This window comes from Miniopterus natalensis, chromosome 11 (assembly GCF_054644295.1).
Source record: "Miniopterus natalensis isolate mMinNat1 chromosome 11, mMinNat1.hap1, whole genome shotgun sequence".
NCBI classification, from domain to species: Eukaryota; Metazoa; Chordata; class Mammalia; order Chiroptera; family Miniopteridae; genus Miniopterus; species Miniopterus natalensis.
This window is the reverse complement of record NC_142091.1, coordinates 61,831,977-61,853,601: the sequence shown is the minus strand read 5'-3', so window position 1 is coordinate 61,853,601 and position 21,625 is coordinate 61,831,977. Positions and strand designations below refer to the sequence as shown.

Sequence of the window (21,625 nt, the reverse complement as noted above, 5' to 3'; positions counted from 1 at the left end):
GAGCCCTTGGCTCTGCCTCCAGCCCCCGCTCCCCACCCGCAGCTCTCGGCCTGTCTCCCATGATACCTGGTCCGAGTCCTTCCTCCAGGGCAGGGCCCACCTTGCAGGGGAGAGGTGAGGTCCCCCAGCCTTCCAGCCTCCTGAGAAGGTGACATTTCAACAGGCCCAGCTCTCGCCAGGCCTGGGACCTGGCTCTCCGCTGCCTTCCCACTGACCCGGCCTGAGGACTGAGGGGGGAAGAGGTGGTAAAGATGAAAAGCTGATACACCCGCAGGAAATCCTTGCTTAGCCAATTCCAGAACTGCAAAAACAAGTGTAACACTGGAGAAAGGAGAGTAAGGTGCCATTCAAGGCCATTGTCACAGCCTCCTCTCTGTGTAAGGGGGAAACAATAGGGCCTTGTGTGTGTGAGGACAGTGCTGTGTGTTATCAGCCGCTTCTGTGTCACTCCTGGGGATGGAAGGATGAGAAATGAGGCCACAGTGCCCTCCTGGGTCTGATGCCTCTGGAATTCACAAATCAGAGCCACCAGGCCAGTTGGAGCCGGGAGAGGAACCTTGGACTCCCAGCCCATGGTGCTCTGTAAGGGGGGCAGGGACACCTGCTCAGGAGTGTCCTCACCCTCTCCTCTTCTCTAACCAGCGTTCAGAGACTCACGAGTTAGAGCTGAAAAGTACCATAGATATCATCTCTCCCAACACAAATATGACCTATTCCAAATCTTAGCTTGAATGAGGGGGCAGCTGGCTGGGCCCTGGCGCAGTCACACAGCCTATCAGCAGCGGCTGGCAAGGCCAGGTGGACATTGTGTCATGGCTTCTATTAAAACCCCACAACGGGCCAGACAGTATCTTAGGAGTATGCTCACAAAATGACCTCACTTACTCCCACCTTCAAACCCTGGCTCTGCCACTAATTACCTGTGGGCCGTGGGGGGCTTTTTCTCTGACAATTAATTTTCCCACCCAAAACTGGGATTATTTTGGAGTTAAGGTCAGGATTAAATGAGTGAATACATGTAAAACTCTTAGAACTGTGCTTAGTCCTTAGAAATCACTCAAGAAGCACGAATGACAACTTAGATGCCCACATTGTCCCTACGACTTGCTTAGATTCATGAAGGGATGGTATGGAGATGGCTGGCAAGCTAGGATCCTAAACACCCAAACTCGGCCTTGCATCCCACTATGGCCCACGTTTACCCCATTAGGTCCCTGAGGGGAGCTGGCACTAACAAATAGTCTCAGGGACGAGGCAGGTGACAAATATATAGAGAGGGTCAACTGTGACACAACCTAGAGTGGTGGGGACTGTGGGGATTCCTAGAGCCCATGCCAGTCTTCAGGGGGCAGCCAGGACTTAACTCAGTTCCAGCCAACTGCTGCAATGTAGGAAGGTGAGAACAGCACAGCCATGCCTGTCAAGTATTTTTAAAGAGCCAGGAATTTGGATTTTTATGTCAGATCTCCCAATTTTCAAACACTGTGTTAACTAAGACATGGTCACTGCAGATTTAGTCCCAAATCACGCGGCTTGTGATGTCTGATCTGGACACAGATGTCATTTCCAAGCCAGTGCATGCCTGTCATGATCAGTCCTTCTGTCCCCAATTTGTTTCTAAGTCTACTGGTGAGCTGATCTGGTCACTTCAAAGCCACTCCTTGGCTTAGAGCATAAGACCAAAAAGGCAGAGCAGCCCCTCCTGGACATCCCTCTCATCTCGCTCCATGAAATGGGGGGAGGAAAAGGAAAGCTAGGAAATTGAGGGAGGCTCACCTTCCAGGACCTCAGCTGGTAGCCTACGCCACCTCCTGCTGCGGTCTCCTGGTAAAGGAGGCCCTCAGAGCTTAGCGTGGGACCCAAGGGCAGACGGGGGCCTTAAGTCCCCATAATCTCCACCAGTCATTTCCAGTGAACCTCAGCAGTCTCACTGATGAGATGTGCTTACTGTGCAAATACAGCTCCAAAGCTTGATTGCTCACGAGGGGATGTGGCCTCACAGCCACTGGGAGGGCTGTAATAAAAAAGACCTCATGCTAGGCGTTGGCGAGGAGGCGAAGGAGGCAGAGCCCGCCCACACTGCTGATGGGAATGTGAAAGGCCCAACCACTTTGGGAAATGGTCTGGCAGTTCCTGGAAAAGTTAAACACAGGGTTACCATGTGACCCAACAATTTCACTCCCGGACATATACATACTCCAAGAGGCATGAAAACATAAATTCACATTAAAACTTCTTCAGGAGTGTTCACAGCAGCATTATTCATAAAAGGGCCGGAAGGTGGAAACAACCCAGATATCCATCAACGGATGAATGGATAAACAAAATGTGGTCTACTCATACAATGGAAATTGTTTAGTAATCAAAAGGAATATAATACTGATACATGCTATGACATGCACAAGCCTTGAAAATATTGGGATAAGTGGAAAAAATAAAAAGGCCACTTATCAAAGGATTCTTTTATGTGAAATGTCCAGTATGGACAAACCTATAGAGACAGAAAGATTCATGGTTGTCTAGGGCTGGGGTGTGATGGAGAGTGTTGGGGTTGATAGCTAAAGGGCATGGTGTTCTTTTGGGGGCAGTAATTACGTCCTAAAATTGACTGGCGATTGTTACACAGCTCTGTAAATATAAGGTCCGCTGAATTGTACACTTTAAGTGGGTAAGTTGTATATGTGAATTTCATCACAATAAAACTATTACCAAAAGCAAACAAACAAAAAAACCCCACAAAAACTCCAAACCAAGACTGCTACCTTTAATTGACTTCCACTAAAACATTTTTGTATCTCTATTGCTCTCTTCACATCAGCCCCACTGGAGAAGACAGGGCAAGTGCTCTAAAAGGACAGGACCCCCACAGAAAACAGGAGGGAGAGAGAGGAGGACAGAGAGGAGGAGGCGGCGGAGGAACAAATGTCCTTAGCCGCTTACCAATTTCTGCAGTTTTACAATTAGACATTCTTTCTCTAGCATGAAATTATCAGAACCTATTTGGGGCCAAACTTTGCTAAGGAAATGGGGGTGGAAAAAGAGTGAGTCAACAAGATATTAAAGTTGGGTAAGGGAGATGCCAGAGGTTGTGGGTTTGGGGTGCAAAGGAACCTTTCCTTAAAAACCAACTTCCACGACTGTACAATTTCAGTCTTGTTCAAGGCCGGCCCTCTGAGCTGGGTAAATCGGAGTCCTGTACTGCCCACTCAAAGCCACGTGCCACGTTCACCGTAACCACCTTGTTGAATAAATGAATAAAATCATTTCCATGAACCACCTCCGCCCCGCCATAGGTGCGATAGGAACATAGCAGGTAATACCTATTTTTAAATTTTTTATTTTTCAATTACAGTTTACATTCAATATTATTCTGATTTAGTTTCAAATGTACAGCAAAGTGGTTAGAAAATCAGGTCCTTCACAGAGTGGCCCCCCAGACCAGGCACCGTACATAGTTATCCCCATGCTGTAGCCTCCGTCTCCGTGGCTGTTCTGTAACTACCAATTTGCACTGCTTAATCCCTTCACCTTCTTTCTTTCATAAAATTCCCTCCCTACCCCCTGTTCCAAATGCTTCTTCACCTGCTCCTCGGAGCAGACGTCCCGGGGACTACAGGAAAGTCACTAAAGCCCCGGAGTGACTCAGTTTCCCCACCTGGACAAGGCAAATAATACCATCCCCTCTCTACCCGCACAGGAGGAAGCTATACACGGGAAAGCAATTTTACATTCAGTAGCTGGAGGGAGGGGTAAACTCCATGAATTCCCACATGCACAGCCGCTGTTACTTCCAGGCAGCCGGGTAGCTGATCGCTCCGAACAGCTAGGTTTCCGAGGCATCTGCCAATGCAGGCTCATTCCCAAAATCAGCCAGCCCATCCACTGGGGACCTGGTAAGTAAACAAGCCAAGCCATTTCCCCCCTGAAAACCACCCCGCGCCCGCGTCCTCCCAATCCCACGGCCTTTGAGCCTCCCGGACCAGCCACCCGGCGGTCCCGCCAGACGTGGGCTGCTCCCCATTCCGCCGAGCCCCAGCCACTCTCGAGGACTACAGCCCCCGGCATGCCCCGCGCCAGCCGTCCGGACCACGTGACCGCGCGTCTCGCAGCGAGGCGGTCACATGACTCAGAAAATGGCTGCGCTGACTGTGGAAAACTTTGCAGCGCTCCAGACCCTGCTGAAGGTAAATTAGGGGGGCGGGGACAGCACGGAGACGCCCTTTGTCCCTGGGATTTTAGACGGAGTAGCAGTTGGGGATAAACGGACCTTGATGTGGAGCCACGACTCTGCCACTCTGTCTCCGTGGCCCCGGGCAAGTGGTTGCGCCTTTCCGAGCTGTGTGAAAGAAGCAATACAGTTCACACCGCCCCCGCCACGGCGGGGGAACACGTACGGTGATGGTTGTGAAGGCGCCGTGCGGGTGCCTCCTACTCGTGGTCTCTGCGCTGGCTTTCGCGATGGGTGCATTAGGGTGGCGGTGGCCAGGCGCGCATTCTCCGCTCTGCCGCGCGGGCCCCGAGGAAGGCGTGCCTGCCTTCTTCTCCGAGGCCTTGCTTTGACCTAGGCAAAGGCCAAAAAATTCTCCTGATACTCATCTGAAAGAGTGTAAGGTTGGAAGGGCCGTACTTCATAGGCCTTTGGAAGGATCCAATGAAACGATGGGTTGGAATTATTGCTTAACGTCTGACTTCCCCTACGGGAAGGGCGGCTCCGTCTCCCTTCTCAGCTTTTGTCACTAGCTGGCACGAGGCGTCTATTTGTCTGTCTGTCTTTCTCACCAGAAAGTAGGATCCATGAGAGACTCAAACAAACAAACAAAAAAACGATAGAGGAAAAGGACTGCGTCCATTATGCTCAGCAGTTGTGCGCGGCGCACGTTCCACATTCGCGGCACAACGCCCCTCGTTGATCCCGCAGCGGCCCCTCTGCGCTGACCACCTCCCCTGGGTTCTCTCCTGTTCTCCTCTCTAAAGGCATCTGTTTTATTCACAAATGTATCGCCAGCAAGCGTGCCCCCAACACCTGGCACACAGCATGTGCTTAATGAATAGCTGTTGGGTGAGTTAATGAGGGAAGGAGTAAAGCTGGGACTGCACCTAGAGCGCTCAGCGCGCCCTGCCTGTGCTGCCGCCCCTCCCGCCCGCGCGCGTGGGAGGCGTGGACTGGCCAGATCAGCCTCCACTGACCCCTGAGGGCGCGGGACTTGGTACCGCCTGGCAGGGCGCCTTCTGCTGAGACCCTGCTTCCTACTTGGCCTTCGCCGAGGGCTCCTTACAGCCTCACAAGGGTGGACGTCTAGGCTCCCCACCTGGCCTGGTGGGGCCAGCTGTTCTCTGTGGTGGTTGGCCGGAGTCAGAGCAGTTATTGTCTAAGGTTTTCTGTTTTGCTGGGCTGCCCGTTTTTGGTCCTTTGGCTAGAGAGAGCAGGTATTTGTTGGAGCTTTTTTCTTTCTACGCCCGTTGGCATTCTTGGTTGCTCTCTTCTTCAGCTCAAAGTCTGGGATATATGAACAGAAAGAAAACCCAGGGAACTGGCCCCCATGTCATTCCTTGGCCATGAAATCCACAGCAGGTCTGTCTTCTCCTCTCCCCCTTTCAGAGTCGTCTTAGGTTGGTTTTCCATTTAGTGCCCAGGGATGCTAGTTGTGCTTAATGGGAACGAAGAAGGAAAAGTACTTATGATCTATCTTCCTAGAAATGAAAGTGTCCTGTGCACCTTTAAATCTTGAGTCTTAAAGCCATCACACCGTTGCATAGTATAGAGACAACATTATGTTCTAAAACAAATATTTTCGGTGACTTTATTTGTTTTCCATCTGTGAATTAACTTATAGGCCTCCTCAAAAGATGTTGTCAGACAGCTATGCCAAGAGAGCTTTTCCAGTTCAGCCCTTGGCTCGAAAAAGCTCTTGGAGATCACGTGTTCCAGCTTGTCTGTGACCCAGGAGGAGGCAGAGCAAGTAAGTATGATCAGAAATGACCTTTGACCCCTGGAATCCACACATTAGTCTCTTTCTTGACCTCCCCGTCACTGCTGTGTCCAGAGAAATATTTCCCCTTAAATGTCTGTTCACATTAAAGCACTCTTAAAATAGATTTTTAAAAATGTTAGTAAACTTAACACCTTTGTTTAGAACCTTTATTTCCTTGTTGTAAATGAGGCATGGAATCAGAGCTCCTGACCATTTCCTTTCCAACTTGTTACCTAGACAGTGTGGCCAAAAGCCAACCTTTTTAAGATTTTCTTTCCCAATCTGTAACTTGCCAATGCTTATTAATTTTTGGTTGGATAGCTTAGGCAGACTTTTCAGGGGTCACTGGGCAGAAGCTGCAAGGCCCAAGTGCTGTTAGGAAGGATTTGTGGCTAGACCTCACCTGATCTCAGCTGATGGCCAAGAGGAAGGGTAAGGCGACTCCTGGTACGGAGCACTCACAGCCTTGTTTTCCAGGGCAACTATTTTTCCAACACAGGAGTTCATTCAAACTGGCCTGTGTTATTATTATTATTTTAATCTGAAGTTTTGTTCGTTGAAATTAGCTATAGAAGAATAAAAGGCAGAAGTAAGATTATGGAATTGAGTTGGAGACTTAGTTTGGGTTCCCCAAAAGTAGGCCCTGAGGCAAAGATTTGGGTGCAGGTAGTTACTTGGGAGGTGATTCTAGAAAGCACAAAGGGGAGAGTAGGGAAGATCGAACAGGGAAGGGAGACAAACCGATAAAAGGGTGTATGTTAATGAGCGGTTACTGCTGTGGGCAACTGGGGCTCAGTCTTAGGAGCCTGTAAGAAACCATGTGGAAGCGAGGTTAGGACATTTACCCACTTAACTCCCACTTCTCCTCGGTGAAGGGTTAATGTCCCCTCTCCCCTGGACTGTGCCTGTCTGCAGCTGAGCCACCTCCCACAGCATCAGAGGGAGCCCTTAAAGCAGAGAAAGTTGCCTTCAGAGAGCTGTCTTAGGTTCGGCTAAGGATTGTTATATCTACAGAATGACCATAAGCGCACTTGGCTACAGAGTCACTTGGAAGATCCTGGGGTAGAACACAGTGTCCTAGCATTCCTCTTCCACAGGGCAGTCCACACAGCCAGCCTGGAGCTGTTGGTTCTCTTTTTCTTCCCAGGTGACAGCCTAGGGGCAAGGTCATGACACTCCTACCACCCTGGATTCAATGCACAAACCCCACAAGTGCCAACACCTCTGGTAACAGTTCAGTAAACACAGCTTCAGGCTCTGACAAAGGGCATGCAGCCACACTCAGGGAAGTACCATGCTGTGGGCCCCAGTGTCCATGCCCCAGTGCCCATGCAGCCCTCCCAGTCCAGAGGCAGTGGACCAGTGCAGCGCTGCCTAGTAATGTAGCTGACTTGCCACTCCTTAGGTTATCAGAGGAACAGGCTGGAAAAGGGATTTTCAACCTTTTTCATCTCATGGCACAGATAAGCTAGTTACTAAAGGTCTGTGGCACACCAAAAAAATATGTTTTTTTGCCAATCTGACAAAAAAATTGGTATAATTTTGATTCATTCACACCAAATGGCTATTGTGTTGGCTGTTGTTTTTTATTTGACAGTCTAAGGGAAAAGAGGTCAGTGCCCCTGAATAATAGTCAGGTATTGCATGTTTTAAAAATTCTTGCAGCACACCGTTGAAAATCTTGAACTGAAGGTCAGATTCTGTACAATAGGAAAGGGGACTTACTAACTCTGCCTGTAAGCGGAGTTTCTGGCAAGTTCACAGCTTCCTATGTCAGGTGGCTGCATCTGTCTTCTAAAGCAACAGGTGAACTCAGGGACAGGCTGAGGCACATGGGCATCGGCATCTGTGACGGGGGCCTCAGGACTCGTGGGACGCTGTTGAATGACTGTAGCAATGTGTGGCAGGCAAGGGATAGAGCCCTGTCACCTGTCCCTGGTCTCTTGGCCAGCTGTTCCTCACCACCCAGGGCTCCCCCTCTCTCCTGTAGCTGCTCCAGGCCCTCCACCGCCTCACCAGGCTGGCAGCGTTCCGGGACCTGTCCTCTGCAGAAGCCATTCTGGCTCTCTTTCCTGCAAACTTCCACCAGAACCTCAAAAACCTGCTGACAAAGATCATCCTGGAACACATGTGAGTGCTTGTTTCTTGAGAGTTCCTTGTAAGGCTTAGATTCTTTTATTCCTGTTCTAAAAATAGTATGTTCATTCTTGAAAAGCAAGCACAAGTAAACAAAAAGAAATCCTAATCCTACCACCCAGAGGGTTAGCAGTATTAGTTCCTTGGTGGAGAGCCTTGCAGGACCTGTTTATTTTTTCTGTTCACACATGCAGAGAGGGGTGGGCATTTCTGCTTTTAACATGATGGGATGATGCCACTTTATAATGTGCTTGTTTGCCATTAACAGTATTAGTGTTAATGGCATTTCAGGTCAATAAATATTTACCTTCAATACCATTTTTAGTGGCTAGTCATATTCCATTATATAAAGAAATTCTGTATAATTTAATTAAGAAATTCCCAAGAGTTAGACATGTATGTGATTGGCTGTTTTCACTTCAGTGAACAATTTATCATAGAAACTTTGTTCACCTGCTTAATTCTTTCCTTACTGGGTTAAAGGCAATGGGCAGCCCTGGCCCGTGTGACTCGGTTGTTTGGGCATTGTCTGTGCCCTGAAAAGTTGCTGGTTTGATTCCCACTCAGGGCACATGCCCAAGTTGTGGGCTTGGTCCCTAGAAGCGGGTGTGTAGGAGGCAGCTGATCAGTGTTTCTCTCTCCCTCTCCCTCCCCCCTCCTCTCTCTGAAATCACTTAAAAAACAAGAGAGAATAGGTTGACCGTTTCTCTCTCTTTGAGAACGATAGCGCAGTAAGATTACAACGCATTAAGCCTTTTCCTTTTCTAAGTTGTGAAAACTAACAGCACTTTTGGCCTTAAAGTCACTGCGCTTTACAAAACAAACTGGAAGGAGGTTACTTTCCTGTCAGAAGGCGATTGTAATCGGTTTGGGGATCACAGAGGGGCAGAAGCCCAGGTCCATGGGCCTCTCTTGTTGTCAGAAGACTCCATTTTCATCCCTTGCCGTCATTTTTACCTCATCTTTCCCTCTAAAACAGATCCACTTGGAGAGCTGAAGCCCAGGCAAACCTGAGTGAGTACCAAGAACTCTGCCTTTTCCTCCTCATGCTCCTTCCCAGCCCAGCTCAGAACCTGCCAGGTGGCCAGAGTTCTTAACTGAAAATCAAAGGCAATTAACCTAATGACAAACTGAACAGTGTATGTGGTTTTTATTTTTAATTCTGCTTTTTAATTTTTTTCTCATTGTAAATACAGAATTAATATAACACAGTCATGTTAAAAAAAAATAAGCAAATTTCCAAAGCAGTAAGTAAAATACTTAAAATAATGATATTTCCATTAGGAAAAAAACTGTACTTGAAATTAGCTTGAAAGATTGAGTAAAAGTGGATTTTAATAAATGATCATGGAACTTACTCTGAGCCAGTCACTACACTGAAGGACTGTGCCTGCATTAACTGGTTTAGCCCTCCCCGCAACCTCGGGAGCTAGGCTAAGATTATCCCCATTTTACAGATGAGGAAACAGAGGCTCAGAGGTTACACAAGTGGTAGAACCCATGTTTAAGCCAAGTCTGTTTGCCTCTCAAACAAAAGCTCTTTCCACTATTGTTGAAGTTACACATTTCCTGAGACTCAGGCCACCACCTCGTCTTCTCTCCCTGGGTCATTTCTCATTCTGTCCTGACATCTGGAGTGTGGGGTGTTCAGGCAGAAGGCTAGAGATGCTGCCACCCTGAATCAGCACTAAGTGCAGGTGGCACGGAGCCATCGGCCCCGTCCGTCCGTCCGTCCGCCCGCCTCAGAGACTTGCTGCGTGGATCCCATGCATTGCACATGGACGGCCCTCAGGGCTGCCTGCCACAGAGTAAAGGCTCAGCAAATGGGGGCATGAGCTCTGAGCTGGGCTGTCCCCTCCGCAGTCTCTCTGCCACGTCTGGTCGACCTGGACTGGAGAGTGGACATCAAAACCGCCTCAGACAGCATCAGCCGCATGGTGGTCCCCACCTGCCTGCTCCAGATGAAGGTACGTCCAGTGTCATCCTCACTAGAATGAAAGAAGGGGCGGTAGAGACGGCACCCCTGGGGGACATCAAAAATGCCAGTCTCCAAAGTTGGGGATATCTAACTCCATAAATAAAAAAGCTTCAGCTCCCCCCAAATACAGTATTTATTTGCGAAGTATATGTGTTCTACTGTATTAACATATTCTAGACACAGTAGAGCATACACTGAGAGTAAAAGTTTTAAAATAAAGAGACAACAGAGCAAATTTTAAAAATAATTTACCGAAACCTAAAAGTTACCTCATACACCTGTAGGAAAGTTCAGCTTTAACTGTAAGAGTGTGTTCAGATTTCAAATGGCCTTCTTGGTAAGTTGGTCCACGTCAGCCAGCTTCTTGTCCAGTGTGATTAGGTCATCGCTGCTGGTGACGTGCTGGCCAGGAGCTGCTAGCAGTTGGAGAGGTGTCAGTTCCTCACCTTCTGAGCCAGTCGCTACACTGAAGGACTCTGCCTGCATTAACTCATTTAGCCCTCTCAGCAAGCCTGGCTCACAGCAGGTGGGATCGGGGACACAGGGAGGCTGCCTCTAACAACTAAGTTTTTGAATATCAGTAAAGCTTGCTTTTTATAAAGATATAAATAATTATAAGTAGAGGTTGTAATACAGGGATGGGCAAAAGTAGGTTGACAGTTCATATGGAAAAAGACATGCAGGTTATGATTGTTACAGCAGCTTTATTAACCCAAAGACTGTCACGATGCCCAGTGCACTTAGGTGCGACCTCCTGAGTGCTCAAGCTGCCGGCCTTCGCTGTTCACACATTCTGAGTCTACTTGCCATACTCAAGCCCACTTTGGCACAGGGGTCACCTGTATTTTTCCTGCATCCCCCTGGATTCTCATGTACCCTAGAGCCCATTGCTCGAATTACCAGTAGGAACACGTGACGCTCTCTCACTTGAAGGCTAAGTCGGCGGTGAGGAAGCCTTGGCTTCCCTGGTACCTGCCCTGAGCGCGCGATGCAAATGGAAACTGACCCCCACCCTCTGAGCCATCCCCTTCCTTCTTCCCAGTTGCGCACTGACTCCAGGGCCAGGACCGGAGCTCTGAGCAGAGCGCCTCTCCTCAGAGGTTCACCTGGACGGGGTGCAGCTCTCGGCTCCAGGGCTCACCTCTGGGGCAGTACGAGGTGAGGCGGCTTTGACATTGGGACCGTGTTCTCTTTTCAGATCCAGGAAGATCCCAGTCTGTGTGGGGACAAGCCCTGCGTCTCGGCTGTCACCATGGAGCTGAGTAAGGAAACGCTGGACACTATGTTAGATGGGCTCGGCCGCATCCGAGACCAGCTTTCTGCTGTGGCCAACAAGTGACCCCGTCAGCTGCCAGCCATCAGCCCCACTGCCACGCCTCAGCTGCTGTCAGCGACGGAGCACCTCCCGACACCAGGCACCTGGTGGACTGCCCTGGTCGCAGCAGCTGTGGCTTACAGCAGGCGGGACGGGGGCCAGAGGGGGCTGCCATCCAGAAGGCGCAGTTGGATTGGGAGGAAGCAGCCACGCCCCATGCTGTTCTCACTCATCTTCTCTTTCCTCTTCCGAGTCTGGTGAGCAGAGCCTCCACCTCTGAAAGGCTCCTGCGTGGGACTGAGTTCCCACTGCGGTGGTGTGAGGGCTCGGGAATTCAGGCCCCAAATTGGGTAGCTTGTTTCATAAGTTCCTTTCCAGCATTTGCTCTGATGAGTTCATTCCCAGCCCTGGGACACAGAGGGAATTGGGTGGGTGATGTCAGCGGCTCCTGCTTCTCTCTCCAAGGCAGCTTCCCCAGAGCAGGGTCACTGCAGTGGGGCCCGCCTGCCCAAGTCCAGAGCCTTCCCAGTTCCCTCAGCCCTGCTGGGCGGCCTGTTTGCACAGGGGTTCTGAAAGGGGGCTAATTCCCTTCTTCATGAAGCTGAGGGCCACTCGGTATAATGCAGCCACTCCAGGGTAAAGAAGTGGGAGTGATTGGGAATAAAGAACAGTTCTGGAAACTTCGTGATTCTGGTCTGCTTCTTGTAGCTTCCATCCTGAGCCTCGGTTTATTGCCTCAGGCTAGTGCTGCCTCCTGGGTAATGGTGATCCAGCTTCCTAGGTTCCCAGCCAAGCCCACGACCATGGTGTGACTGAAGCCACACGTCACCCTCACCACCTTCCTGTGCCTGTCTGTCCTGTAGAGCGAAAGCAAGGTTGACAGTATGTGCATGTCACGGAGCTGTGAAGAAAACACTTGTTAGAGTCCAACCAACGAGATCATCTGTCACCTGCTTGACATGTCACAGGGACTATGTGTATAAGGCTCTCCACGTCCCACGCCCCCATCCGGATCATTCCAATAGCAGTAGCCGGCTCTCTGAGCACTTTGTTTTGGTCTCGGGTGGTGTGGGTGGGAGAAGCAGCCTGGGTTAAGAGGACTGACGGGTTGGAAGCCAGCTCCACTTTTTGGTGGTGAGGGCTTGACCTCAGCCTCCATTCTCCCAATTCCCAGTATTTTAAAATTAAATGGGGATAATACTATTACCTACTCAATAGGGCTTTTGTGAAGATTAAATGACATAAGGTACCTAAAAGCACTTAGCATTGTGGCATATAACGGGGCTCCATGGTGTTAGCTTCGGTTATTAATGGGAGGGAAAGGAGAAAGCTCCACATTCACTGTTTCATCTACTTTAACGGCTGGCGTGACAATGTGGTCTTCCTTCTGTCGATGCAGAATCAGCTCATCAAAGCTAAGTCACCTGCTGGTAAATGGCCTCGTTAGGACTTGGGCCCAGATGTCTCCACACAGGATGCTGCAAGGATGTGGAACTTGGTGACGTCAGTGCTGTTTGGAAAATAGGAGAACTGAAGTGGAGATGAGAAATCTGCCCACCTGATGAGACACCAGAAAAGTCCCAGGCCCCTCTTTGTCTGCTGAGCTTCCCTCTGTTAAAATGGCAGTTCTGAGCCCCTGGGGGCCATCCTCTCTGGCAGTCTGATGAGAGCTGGGATCCTTTCTGCAGGAAGTGAACATTCTGTTTTTCACATTCAGCGACGAGTTTATGGACTGTGGGAGGCGGCCCACTATTCCAGGCTGAGAGCCTTGTCATGAATTCATCCCCCTCAGTTTTTCTTCTGCTTCCTATGACCCACAAAGATCTTCAAACCCTGTCCTATGGGCCTCTATAAAAACCAACTTGAAGCTGGAGCCTAGCATAGGTATCTGGGGACTTGGACATTCCTTTAGCCAGACCCACCTGAACAGAAGCAACCAGGTGTATAACAGGGCATTCAGTAACTGGAATATTCAGTAAATGTTTGCCACCCTTCACCTCACATGCTCATTTAAGGGGTTTGTTTTCCACTGTTGGGGAAGATGGATCCTAAATACTGTATTTCTGGTTGGCCTGACCTACCTCATAAAAACCTAGCTCCTTCCTATTGATTTCAAAGGGAGATCTTTCATTCAGTACTTTGTGTAATGAGCAGCTGTCTGCACACTGTCCTTTCTTTGTGGTGCAGCATGGGTTGGGTGTCCAGACTCCATCTACAGAAGGGCCGTGATAGACCTCAGTGGCAACTATGCTCCTGGCTGCCCGAGCCTGTGGTCAGTCTTAATCAGTATGCGTGTCCCACAAAGATTGTCCCGTGATTGTACCTGACTCAAGTTGGGCCAGTCTGAGTCTCCCCCTACAACTTTTTTTTCCTGCTGGAATCAGCAGCGAAGACCACCTCCTGCTTCGGCTCTGGATGCTTAGAGCCATCTTCCTGCCACTCGGAGAAAGCCCATCTTTTGGTGCAACTAGCACAGAGGAAAGCAGAACTCAGGGTGAGAAGAGGGTGAGCAAACCCAGTGCACCCGACGCCAGTCCCAGCCTCCCTCCTAGTGTTTCCATCAGGATGGGCCAGGTTTGTGTTACAAATGCGCCCAGGATTTGTTTTAATCAGGAATGGTAGGACACAGACAGAGAAACAATTGTCATGAAGGAAGAAGCTTATACTCATGGATCCCTAGACACAGGAGGCACAGCACATCACAAAAGGCCACATGAGGAGGGACCAGGGTTGGTCAGGATGCAGGGGGGGGGGTCAGCAGGCCTTTATTGGGCTTATCGCGGGAAGGAACAGGTGAGGCAGGGTAGGTATGCCAAGTAAGATTGGTTAGTTTGAGTAATTTTGGCAGGTTCTCGGCTACGGGAGTAGTCCCTAGTTGTCCAGTACCCGTCCTGGGGTGATTCAGGGCAGGGGGAACACTGGCTTGGTGTGTGAAAGTTTGATGAAAGACACAGTTGCGGGTGTGACTATGGATTGGTTGGTTTTATCAGAGGGTGAGCTCTCCGGGGAGTCGTTTGCAGTCTCCAGGAATTAGCTAGCCCTAGGAGGAACAGTCTCTCCAGGATCAAGATCCAACTCCCAGAGCATCAGGAATACAGAAGGTAAGAAAAGCTACTCAGTACAGGCTTGTGTTGCAGTGACTAACAATCCCAAGGTTGCAGTGGCTTTTAACACAGCAAAAGTTTGTTTTTGCTACACAGCCAGTGAGGTGGGGGACCGGAGGCGAGTGCTCTGCTCACTGTAGTCACAAGGGGCCCCAGACCACGGAGACGTCATCTCCTTGTAAGCCTCCCAATCACTGAGACAGGACAAGGGGATATGGCAGGGTGCACTCTTGTTGTTAAAGCAGAAGTGACAGGCAAGTTACACGGTCACACCAAACTTTAGAGGGCAGAGAGTGCCAATCCCACCATATGCCAGGAAGGAAGAAAAATGGAATATTTGCTATTAGCTCTGATGACGACTGTCCCCCATTGGCTGAACCAAAAGATTCCTTTTGCGTCTAAACTAGTTTGCACATACAAACAGAAGAACTGCGAGTGATAGCATGTATACCTTCTCAGCATCTTTTCCCATGATAAACCGTCACCCATGGACAAAGCACTGGGAATACTTTTGGATCTCTTATTGCCGCCTCCTGTCGATTCCCTGAGATCAGTGGAGCATCCATTCATTGTGTGCGTTGTATTTAGAAGCCTGCTCTGAGTTAGAACTCAAATCTGAGTCTTTATACTCAAAGGCTGTTGGTTTTTCCATTCCTGCCTCAATTTGGGGAAAAGGAAACTTGGAATTCTTCAGAGGCAACCAGAGCTTTGCCTTACTCTGGCCACTTTCAGCTCTCATCAGCCTGCCTGACCGCGCCTGTCTGGGTCATCTTTATTCCCCCTTCGCCTCCCCTTTCTGGTGATTTTCAGGGCCAGCAACATTGACGTAAGGACCAGGCATTTGAGTCTTTCCCACACCAGCCAGTTCCCTAAACACACAGAATGGGCACCACGTCCAAAAGTCATTAGTCAAGCTCTGTGGTCTGGTATTTGCAAATTTCCAGGAAGCGCGTGCAGTGTGGTGCAACAGGCTCTCCCTTATTCTGTTCAGTAAGCTGACCTGTTACCAGAAACGGGAGGGGGCCTTTGTTACCTTTGTAATACATTTTTTAAAATCTAGAAACCATTGGCTACCTGGCGTTTTGAAAGTTTTCCAGTGGTTGAACATTTACAAGAATGATTTGAACCTGTAACCACTGACTTCCAAATACTGATATAATTCCTAAACACTCTCTTAGCTGCGTGACGTTGACTTCTGTACAACTTCCTTCTCTAGTGCTCACATTTCTGCGGTTTAATTGTCCTTTTTACAACTACTTTAAGACGTAGTCATATTCCCTGGTCGGTGCCAGAGGGCCTTGGTCTCCCCCCACCCCGCGGAGAGAACCAACCATTCTTCCTTTGAGGAAATGTCAAGAGGTCCCAAAGGGAAACCTGAGAAGCTGAGTTTCTATTATCCCTGGGCTCTTGGGAAAGACTCTGATGGGTTTTCAATGCCTTATCTGTGAGTGGAGATAAGATATCTACTTAGGTAAGGCATGTCATAGATTAGCAGTCAAGTAGGAAGTAGGCTCCTAGACTGAAGACTGGGATGTTCTTGGCCACTGGTAACAATGTTGCACCAGTCATGTGGCCTTGGACACAAACCACACTGAACTACAGTACATCCCAACTAGTCCAGTGGTAACTGAACTGAGAGATACTTTGGGAGAATCACAGGGAACTGGGGTCATAGTTAAAACCACACTGGATCTGCAGCTCGGGATGGCCTCTGGTTCAGATTTCAGGAACCCTGATAGATCTCCCAACCCTTTCGTTTATTCAACTTCTGGGAGTGAGCGTCACTGGGATATTGATTTGACTGCTTTAACAAAAAAACTTATCTCCGTGGATTAAAGAATTTAGTTTCTCTCTCTCGTGTAAAAGCCTGGGCTGGCAGATTTGAGGAGGTCAGATGGTTCCCTCCATCTCATTGCTTCACCAACCACCAGGTGTTGCCCTTATCCCTGTGGGGAAAGTCTGCTCATCACTACACTCCGAGTCTGCACCCCAGCCCGTGGGGAAGAAGAGATAGGAAGAAGAGCGTACCCCTGAAGCGTCCACTTACCTCCACGCACATGTCATTGGTCGCAATCACATGGCCAATATTTAGCTGTCTGGCCACAAGTTGCAGGGCGGGGAAGTGAGTGAGGCTCGTTGCTAAAATAAAGAGGAGAATGGATAGTGAGAGACACCGGCAGGGCTTACCTCCTGGAGAGGCCGGCAAGGGGAAGGCAGCCCTGGGCCAGGGCGGGGGCGCGGCACGAACTTCCAGGTGCCCTCTCTCCGGAATGTCTTCCCTTAACCCTGGTTTAAGTGCTGATCGTGCTTCTGGATTAAGGAGCAGCACCTGACGGGGACCTAGGATGTCAGCTTGGTCCCCTGTCTCCTGCCTGTCTTGCCCCAGGCACAGCGCTTACCACACTGCGTGGTGAGCGGCTACGTGTTTGTCTTCTCCCCTCACTGTTCACCTGAGTGCACAGACGGTAACAGGGAGCCCTGTTGACACTATTTCCTGCCACCAGCTGAGATGGGTTCTATTCTGAGGGTTACTCCTATAGCGGAGGTCACTTGTCATACACCCTTTGGTAGCTCAAGAGTCTTACGCCCAAAAACCACGCAGGCAGGGAAATGTCTGCCCAGTGCTCACCTGGGCGCAGCGGAGCCTGCCCAATACGCCCAGCAGATGGCGCAGTTGCTCTCCTTTCCCGCCCTGGCCTAACTGGGACCGCGGACCGGGGAGGGGATTGTGGGGGACTTGGGAGGCCTCTCCTAGGACCCTGGCAAGGGAAAGAGCCCCCTGTAAGGGAAGCCCCAGGCCCAGGCCCCTTCCCCTTCAGAACTCTCCCCCTCAGGCCCAGAGCAACAAAAAGAGAGGAGGAGGGAACTGGAGGCAGGGCCGGCCCACCCTGGGGAGCCCATTCACGCTTGTTCCCCTGGCTCAGCTCTGGAAGCACCGGCTGTCTCCTCATTGCTTCTGCCACCGGGTCCTGGGCACCAGAAGTCCCACCGCCGAGCCCATCAAATATGACTCTTCTAAGCAAGGTTGTATTAGCAGCAACCTCGCAAGTCCAAGGCTGGGCTCACGAGGCCTTGTACTGTGTCCCTCTCTACTTATACCGTTAAAGATTCAACTGCGTACGTTTTAAAGATCTAATTGAGTTTATTGAATGATTCATGAATTGGGCAGCATCCCATCCAGCAAGCAGAAGGAAACTCCAAAGGGCTACAGACAGGGAAGTACTTTAAAAGGCAGGACAAGGCAGTCGTAAACAAACAAACAAAATAAAGGGTGATTTCAGGCAAGGTCACCTCCCTTTGGGGACAAAGAGGGTGCATTAGGAGGGTTACCTCATCCCCCTGGGGGGGCGGGAAGCCCTCTGTGGTCGATTACCTCATTGGTGCTGAGCAGAGAACTCCAGACTCACCAGTAAGAGTACATTCCTGGGGGAAGCTGTAACCGTAATTAGTTCGGGGATTAAGTTTTGGTTCGGTGCTGGGGGCTTAGCCCCAGCGACTCCATTTTGGGCTGTTGCTTCTTTCGAACAGTATGTTGGGCAGGTGGTAGAGCGAGGGTTCAAATTCAAGGGGGGCTTGGAACCAAGTCTCCGTTTCTTCACGTCTAAGAAAGAAAAAGTTTAATTTTTGCTGACAATGCAGCTCAGGGGGAACTAATTATACGTGAAGGTGTCTGAGAAAGGGAAGCTGCCCAATCAATGTTGGTTAAACTTCCAACATGGACAGATGCCTCTGCCGGGGCAAACCCTCCCACAGCTCAGCAGGAGCACGAGTTCTCCTCGGAGAGTGGGTTGGATGGGACAGGCAGGGGCTACCTCTCGCCCGTCCAGGTTCTTCCCAAGGCCTCCTAAATGGTCCCACCTCCAGTCCTGCCACCCTCTCTCCTCGCCTCCGTCCTTCCTCCTCGCAGCTGCAGCTCTTCTCTAAGCGGAAATCTAATGCCATCCCAGTGCCTAAAACACCTGCGTATTTTCTCAGTGCTCTCAGAACAAGGGCCAAACTCAGAGAAATGTCATGACTGTTCTTTACAGCCCAACTTCTCCCTACATTTTCATCTCGTCAAACAAGATGAAAGAAATGGGCTGAAATCAGAATAAGCAGCGTGAGGTTCGCGGGCTGAAGGCAGTGGGCCCTGGACGATGATTCTGGACAGCTCTGGGCACCAAGGACAGGCGTGGGCACAGGGCGGGGAAGAGAGGAGTGAGAGGGTGCGGTCGTCCAGCTGTTGAGCTGCCTTTTCCCGAGGACAGAGACTGGGTCTTGCTCAGCGGTTTCTCCCCAGCCCCTGGGTCACTGCCTGCCTTGGTAGCTGCTCGGTCACCGTTGAAGGTGTGCAGGCATAAATGAATGAGGGAGTGAGGGTCCTGACAGCGTCCAGAGTCGATGGCTTGGCACTTCCCTCTCTCCCTCTTCTCCAGGCTAGCTCCCCCGCCCCCTGCCGCCCAGGCTAATCTCTGAGCTGGAGGGGGCGCTGCTACTGGCGGTGGAGCCAAGGAGAAGAGAGCTCGGCTCAGCTGCGTAGCCTGGGACCCAGCTCTAGGGGGAGAAGTGACGGTGGCATCGAGAGTGGAAATCCCAGTGCCCGTGATGCCCGCGGATCTCTCCATGCTCCATCCTCAGCTGCTCAGGAAGGTTGCCCTGAGCGCAGGGGGTCACCCGCTTTCCCCTGTGACCCCTGGGCTGCCGGGCCATCTATGCCCAGGACGGCCTTTCTACCTGCACAGATGCTGCTCCCGCTCTGAGTCCACAGCAGCTGCAGGAGGCATGTCTTGCTGCGGCCTCCGCCTGGTCTCTCCCGTGACCCCATTTCCCACATCACTCGCGACTCCTCTCCATACTGTGGTTTCCTTCAACGTTCTCCAAAAAGAAGTGCTCCCTCTGGCTGGCCGGCTCAGCCACCTCACAGACGGAAATCCACAGTGTTTGGAGAGGCAGAGGCTCTTCTCTTTGTCGCTTGTTTAGCAGGGACATCGGTTTTCCCACCATCCCTGTGGTGACCACCCTAGGTCCCCGGGGATGCTGGGTCAGCCCTGAACTTGGCTCCCCACACTGGGCGCGTCTCCCCTACTCTAGCTTCACAGTGCTTTCCAGAAGGTAAAACTGATCTTGTCTTAGCCTCCAAACCTGATCCCCCTTCCCAGGTTTCTCCATCTCAGCAGAGATCAGCTCCCACCAGAAATGGGGGGCACACATCACTGCCTACTTCCCACGGCTGCCTCCACGCTCGGCCCACTCGGTCCGTCGGCAAGGCCTGTGGGTTCCATCTCCCACACGCATTCCCGTCGCTGTTTCTCCTCATCTCTGCACCAGTTTAGTTCACTGACCGTCACATCTCAGAAGCCTCTAAGTAGGATGACATCTGCCAGCCTCTACCTCCTGATCTTGTGTCACTTTCCTCATTACATCAGCTCTCCATCAGTTCCTCTGAGCTCTTCCTGCCGCAGGTCTGTGTGCCTGCACCCCCGGCACCCCACCCTCGGCCCCACCTGGAGCTCTGTCCCTGGTTTTCACAGGACCAGCCTTCTCATTTTTTAGGGCTCGGCTAGAGTCACTTCCTTAGAGAGACTTCCCCGGGCGGCTGTCTCTAAAGAGCATTCCTTCTTTCATTTGCGGTCCCAGAATCCTGTTTGCTTCCTCCCCACTCCCCGGTATTCCGGGGTATTAACTTATGAATTGGTGTGCACGCTTACTTATGTACCCTGTCCGTCTGTCTTCCCCCTGGAATGTTCCGTGAGGGTGAGCAGCTCACCTGCCTTGTTCGACACTATCCCGAGTGTAGCACAGGCCGGCCCAGAGCGTGTGCTCGCAGGTGGGTGTGAAATGGGAGCTGCACGCGTCACTGCCCTGCTTCCCCGTGTCCTCGTGCATGTTCCAAACTCCACGGGCCGTGGGGCAGGCTGCACCCTCTGCCGCTTCCCGCAGGGTGGCTCCGCGCGGAGGTCCCCACGCCTCCAAGCCCCGCACCAGGCAGCGGCCGGAGTGAAGGGGCGGTTCTGAGTCTCCGGGTCAGCCCCTCGGGGAGCGCTTCCTGGGTGCCGGTGTGCAGCTCTGGGTGCGGGCCTTCCGCTCAGCCCTGACCATGGCATAAATTCAGCGTCTGCCGTGGGCGTGGGAGTGGGCTGGGGGAGGGAGTGGAGCTCTGAGAAGGAGCTGAAGGCATCTAGGTGCTTTTCCACCCACCACGACCACCGCCCTTCTGAGCAGCATGAATTTCTCCGGCAAACTCAGAAACCTGTTTGTATTTCCGATCAGCCCATTGAGATGGATCTGCCGAGAGGGCAGAGTAACTTCACGTTAACACCTGCACGAGAGGTCGGCAGAGAAAGCCTCTAGTGAGCATATGCACTCAGTCTTCTCAGACCAGGAAACAGGCTCGGAGAGGTGAAGTAACCTCTTGGAGTCACACAGCTCAGTGCCTATCGGCCCCCCAGTCAAGTGCTTCTCCATTTCTGGAAAAGTTAAAGCTCAGAAAATGACAATGTAAAGAAGGATCATCTCCCAGAGAACAGAAGTCAGAATCAAGGAGACGCCCTCCCCAGGAGTGTGGGGGATCTGAAGGGAGTTGTCCAGTCACCAGGCACAGGGACCTGTGACACAAGGGGCAGTTGGGAATAGAGGACAGAAAGCGGGCATGGCCTTCTTGAGGTGCCTCTCCTTAGGCTTGGGGGAGCGTGAAGAGACTGCGCCCAGCCTTACCCCATGATGAGGAGGGGGGCAGGTAAGATACTCGGCCTGCCAATAACTCCAACGAAATCTCCATTTTCTGACTTCCTGCACACATTCCTTTCATCTCTTTTATTCGTTTGAAGTGAGTTTTGATCTTTAAGTCCCCAGAACATTGTCAACACCTCCTTTGCAAATCCTGTCTCGCTGTGGAATCCAGGGGGTACTTGACATTTATTGTTTTGTGCTTGACCTTTGGGGATCTTGGTGAAGAGAAAAGTTCCATTTTAATGTCAAGATTTATTTTACTTTGTTTTATGCTTAATTGGTAATACATTTACATGATCAAAAAATATCAAAAGGTACAAAAGTGCACACAGTGAAAACTCCCTGTCACCCCCAGTCCTCAGTTCCCCTCCCCAGAGGTGCTGATGGCACCGATTTCTTGGGTTATCTTTTC

At 50.9% G+C, this 21,625-nt stretch overlaps 1 protein-coding gene across 1 annotated transcript; it reads left to right on the top strand.

The window, feature by feature from the left end:
* The first annotated feature begins 4,118 nt into the window (after nt 1-4,118).
* On the top strand, nt 4,119-12,107 carry COMMD9 (COMM domain containing 9). The gene is made up of 6 exons (XM_016206227.2): nt 4,119-4,184; nt 5,835-5,960; nt 7,963-8,102; nt 9,088-9,122; nt 9,972-10,075; nt 11,285-12,107. The coding sequence occupies exons 1-6, from the start codon at nt 4,122-4,124 to the stop codon at nt 11,423-11,425; spliced, it is 609 nt and encodes a 202-aa protein (XP_016061713.2). The 5' UTR covers nt 4,119-4,121; the 3' UTR covers nt 11,426-12,107.
* Nucleotides 12,108-21,625: the final 9,518 nt, after the last annotated feature.

Coding starts and splice junctions, on each gene's coding strand:
- COMMD9 (XM_016206227.2), top strand. CDS start 4,122: ATGACTCAGAAAATGGCTGCGCTGACTGTGGAAAACTTTGCAGCGCTC. Junction 9,123..9,971: donor TGAAGCCCAGGCAAACCTGA/GTGAGTACCAAG, acceptor TCCCCTCCGCAG/TCTCTCTGCCACGTCTGGTC. Junction 10,076..11,284: donor CCTGCCTGCTCCAGATGAAG/GTACGTCCAGTG, acceptor TTCTCTTTTCAG/ATCCAGGAAGATCCCAGTCT.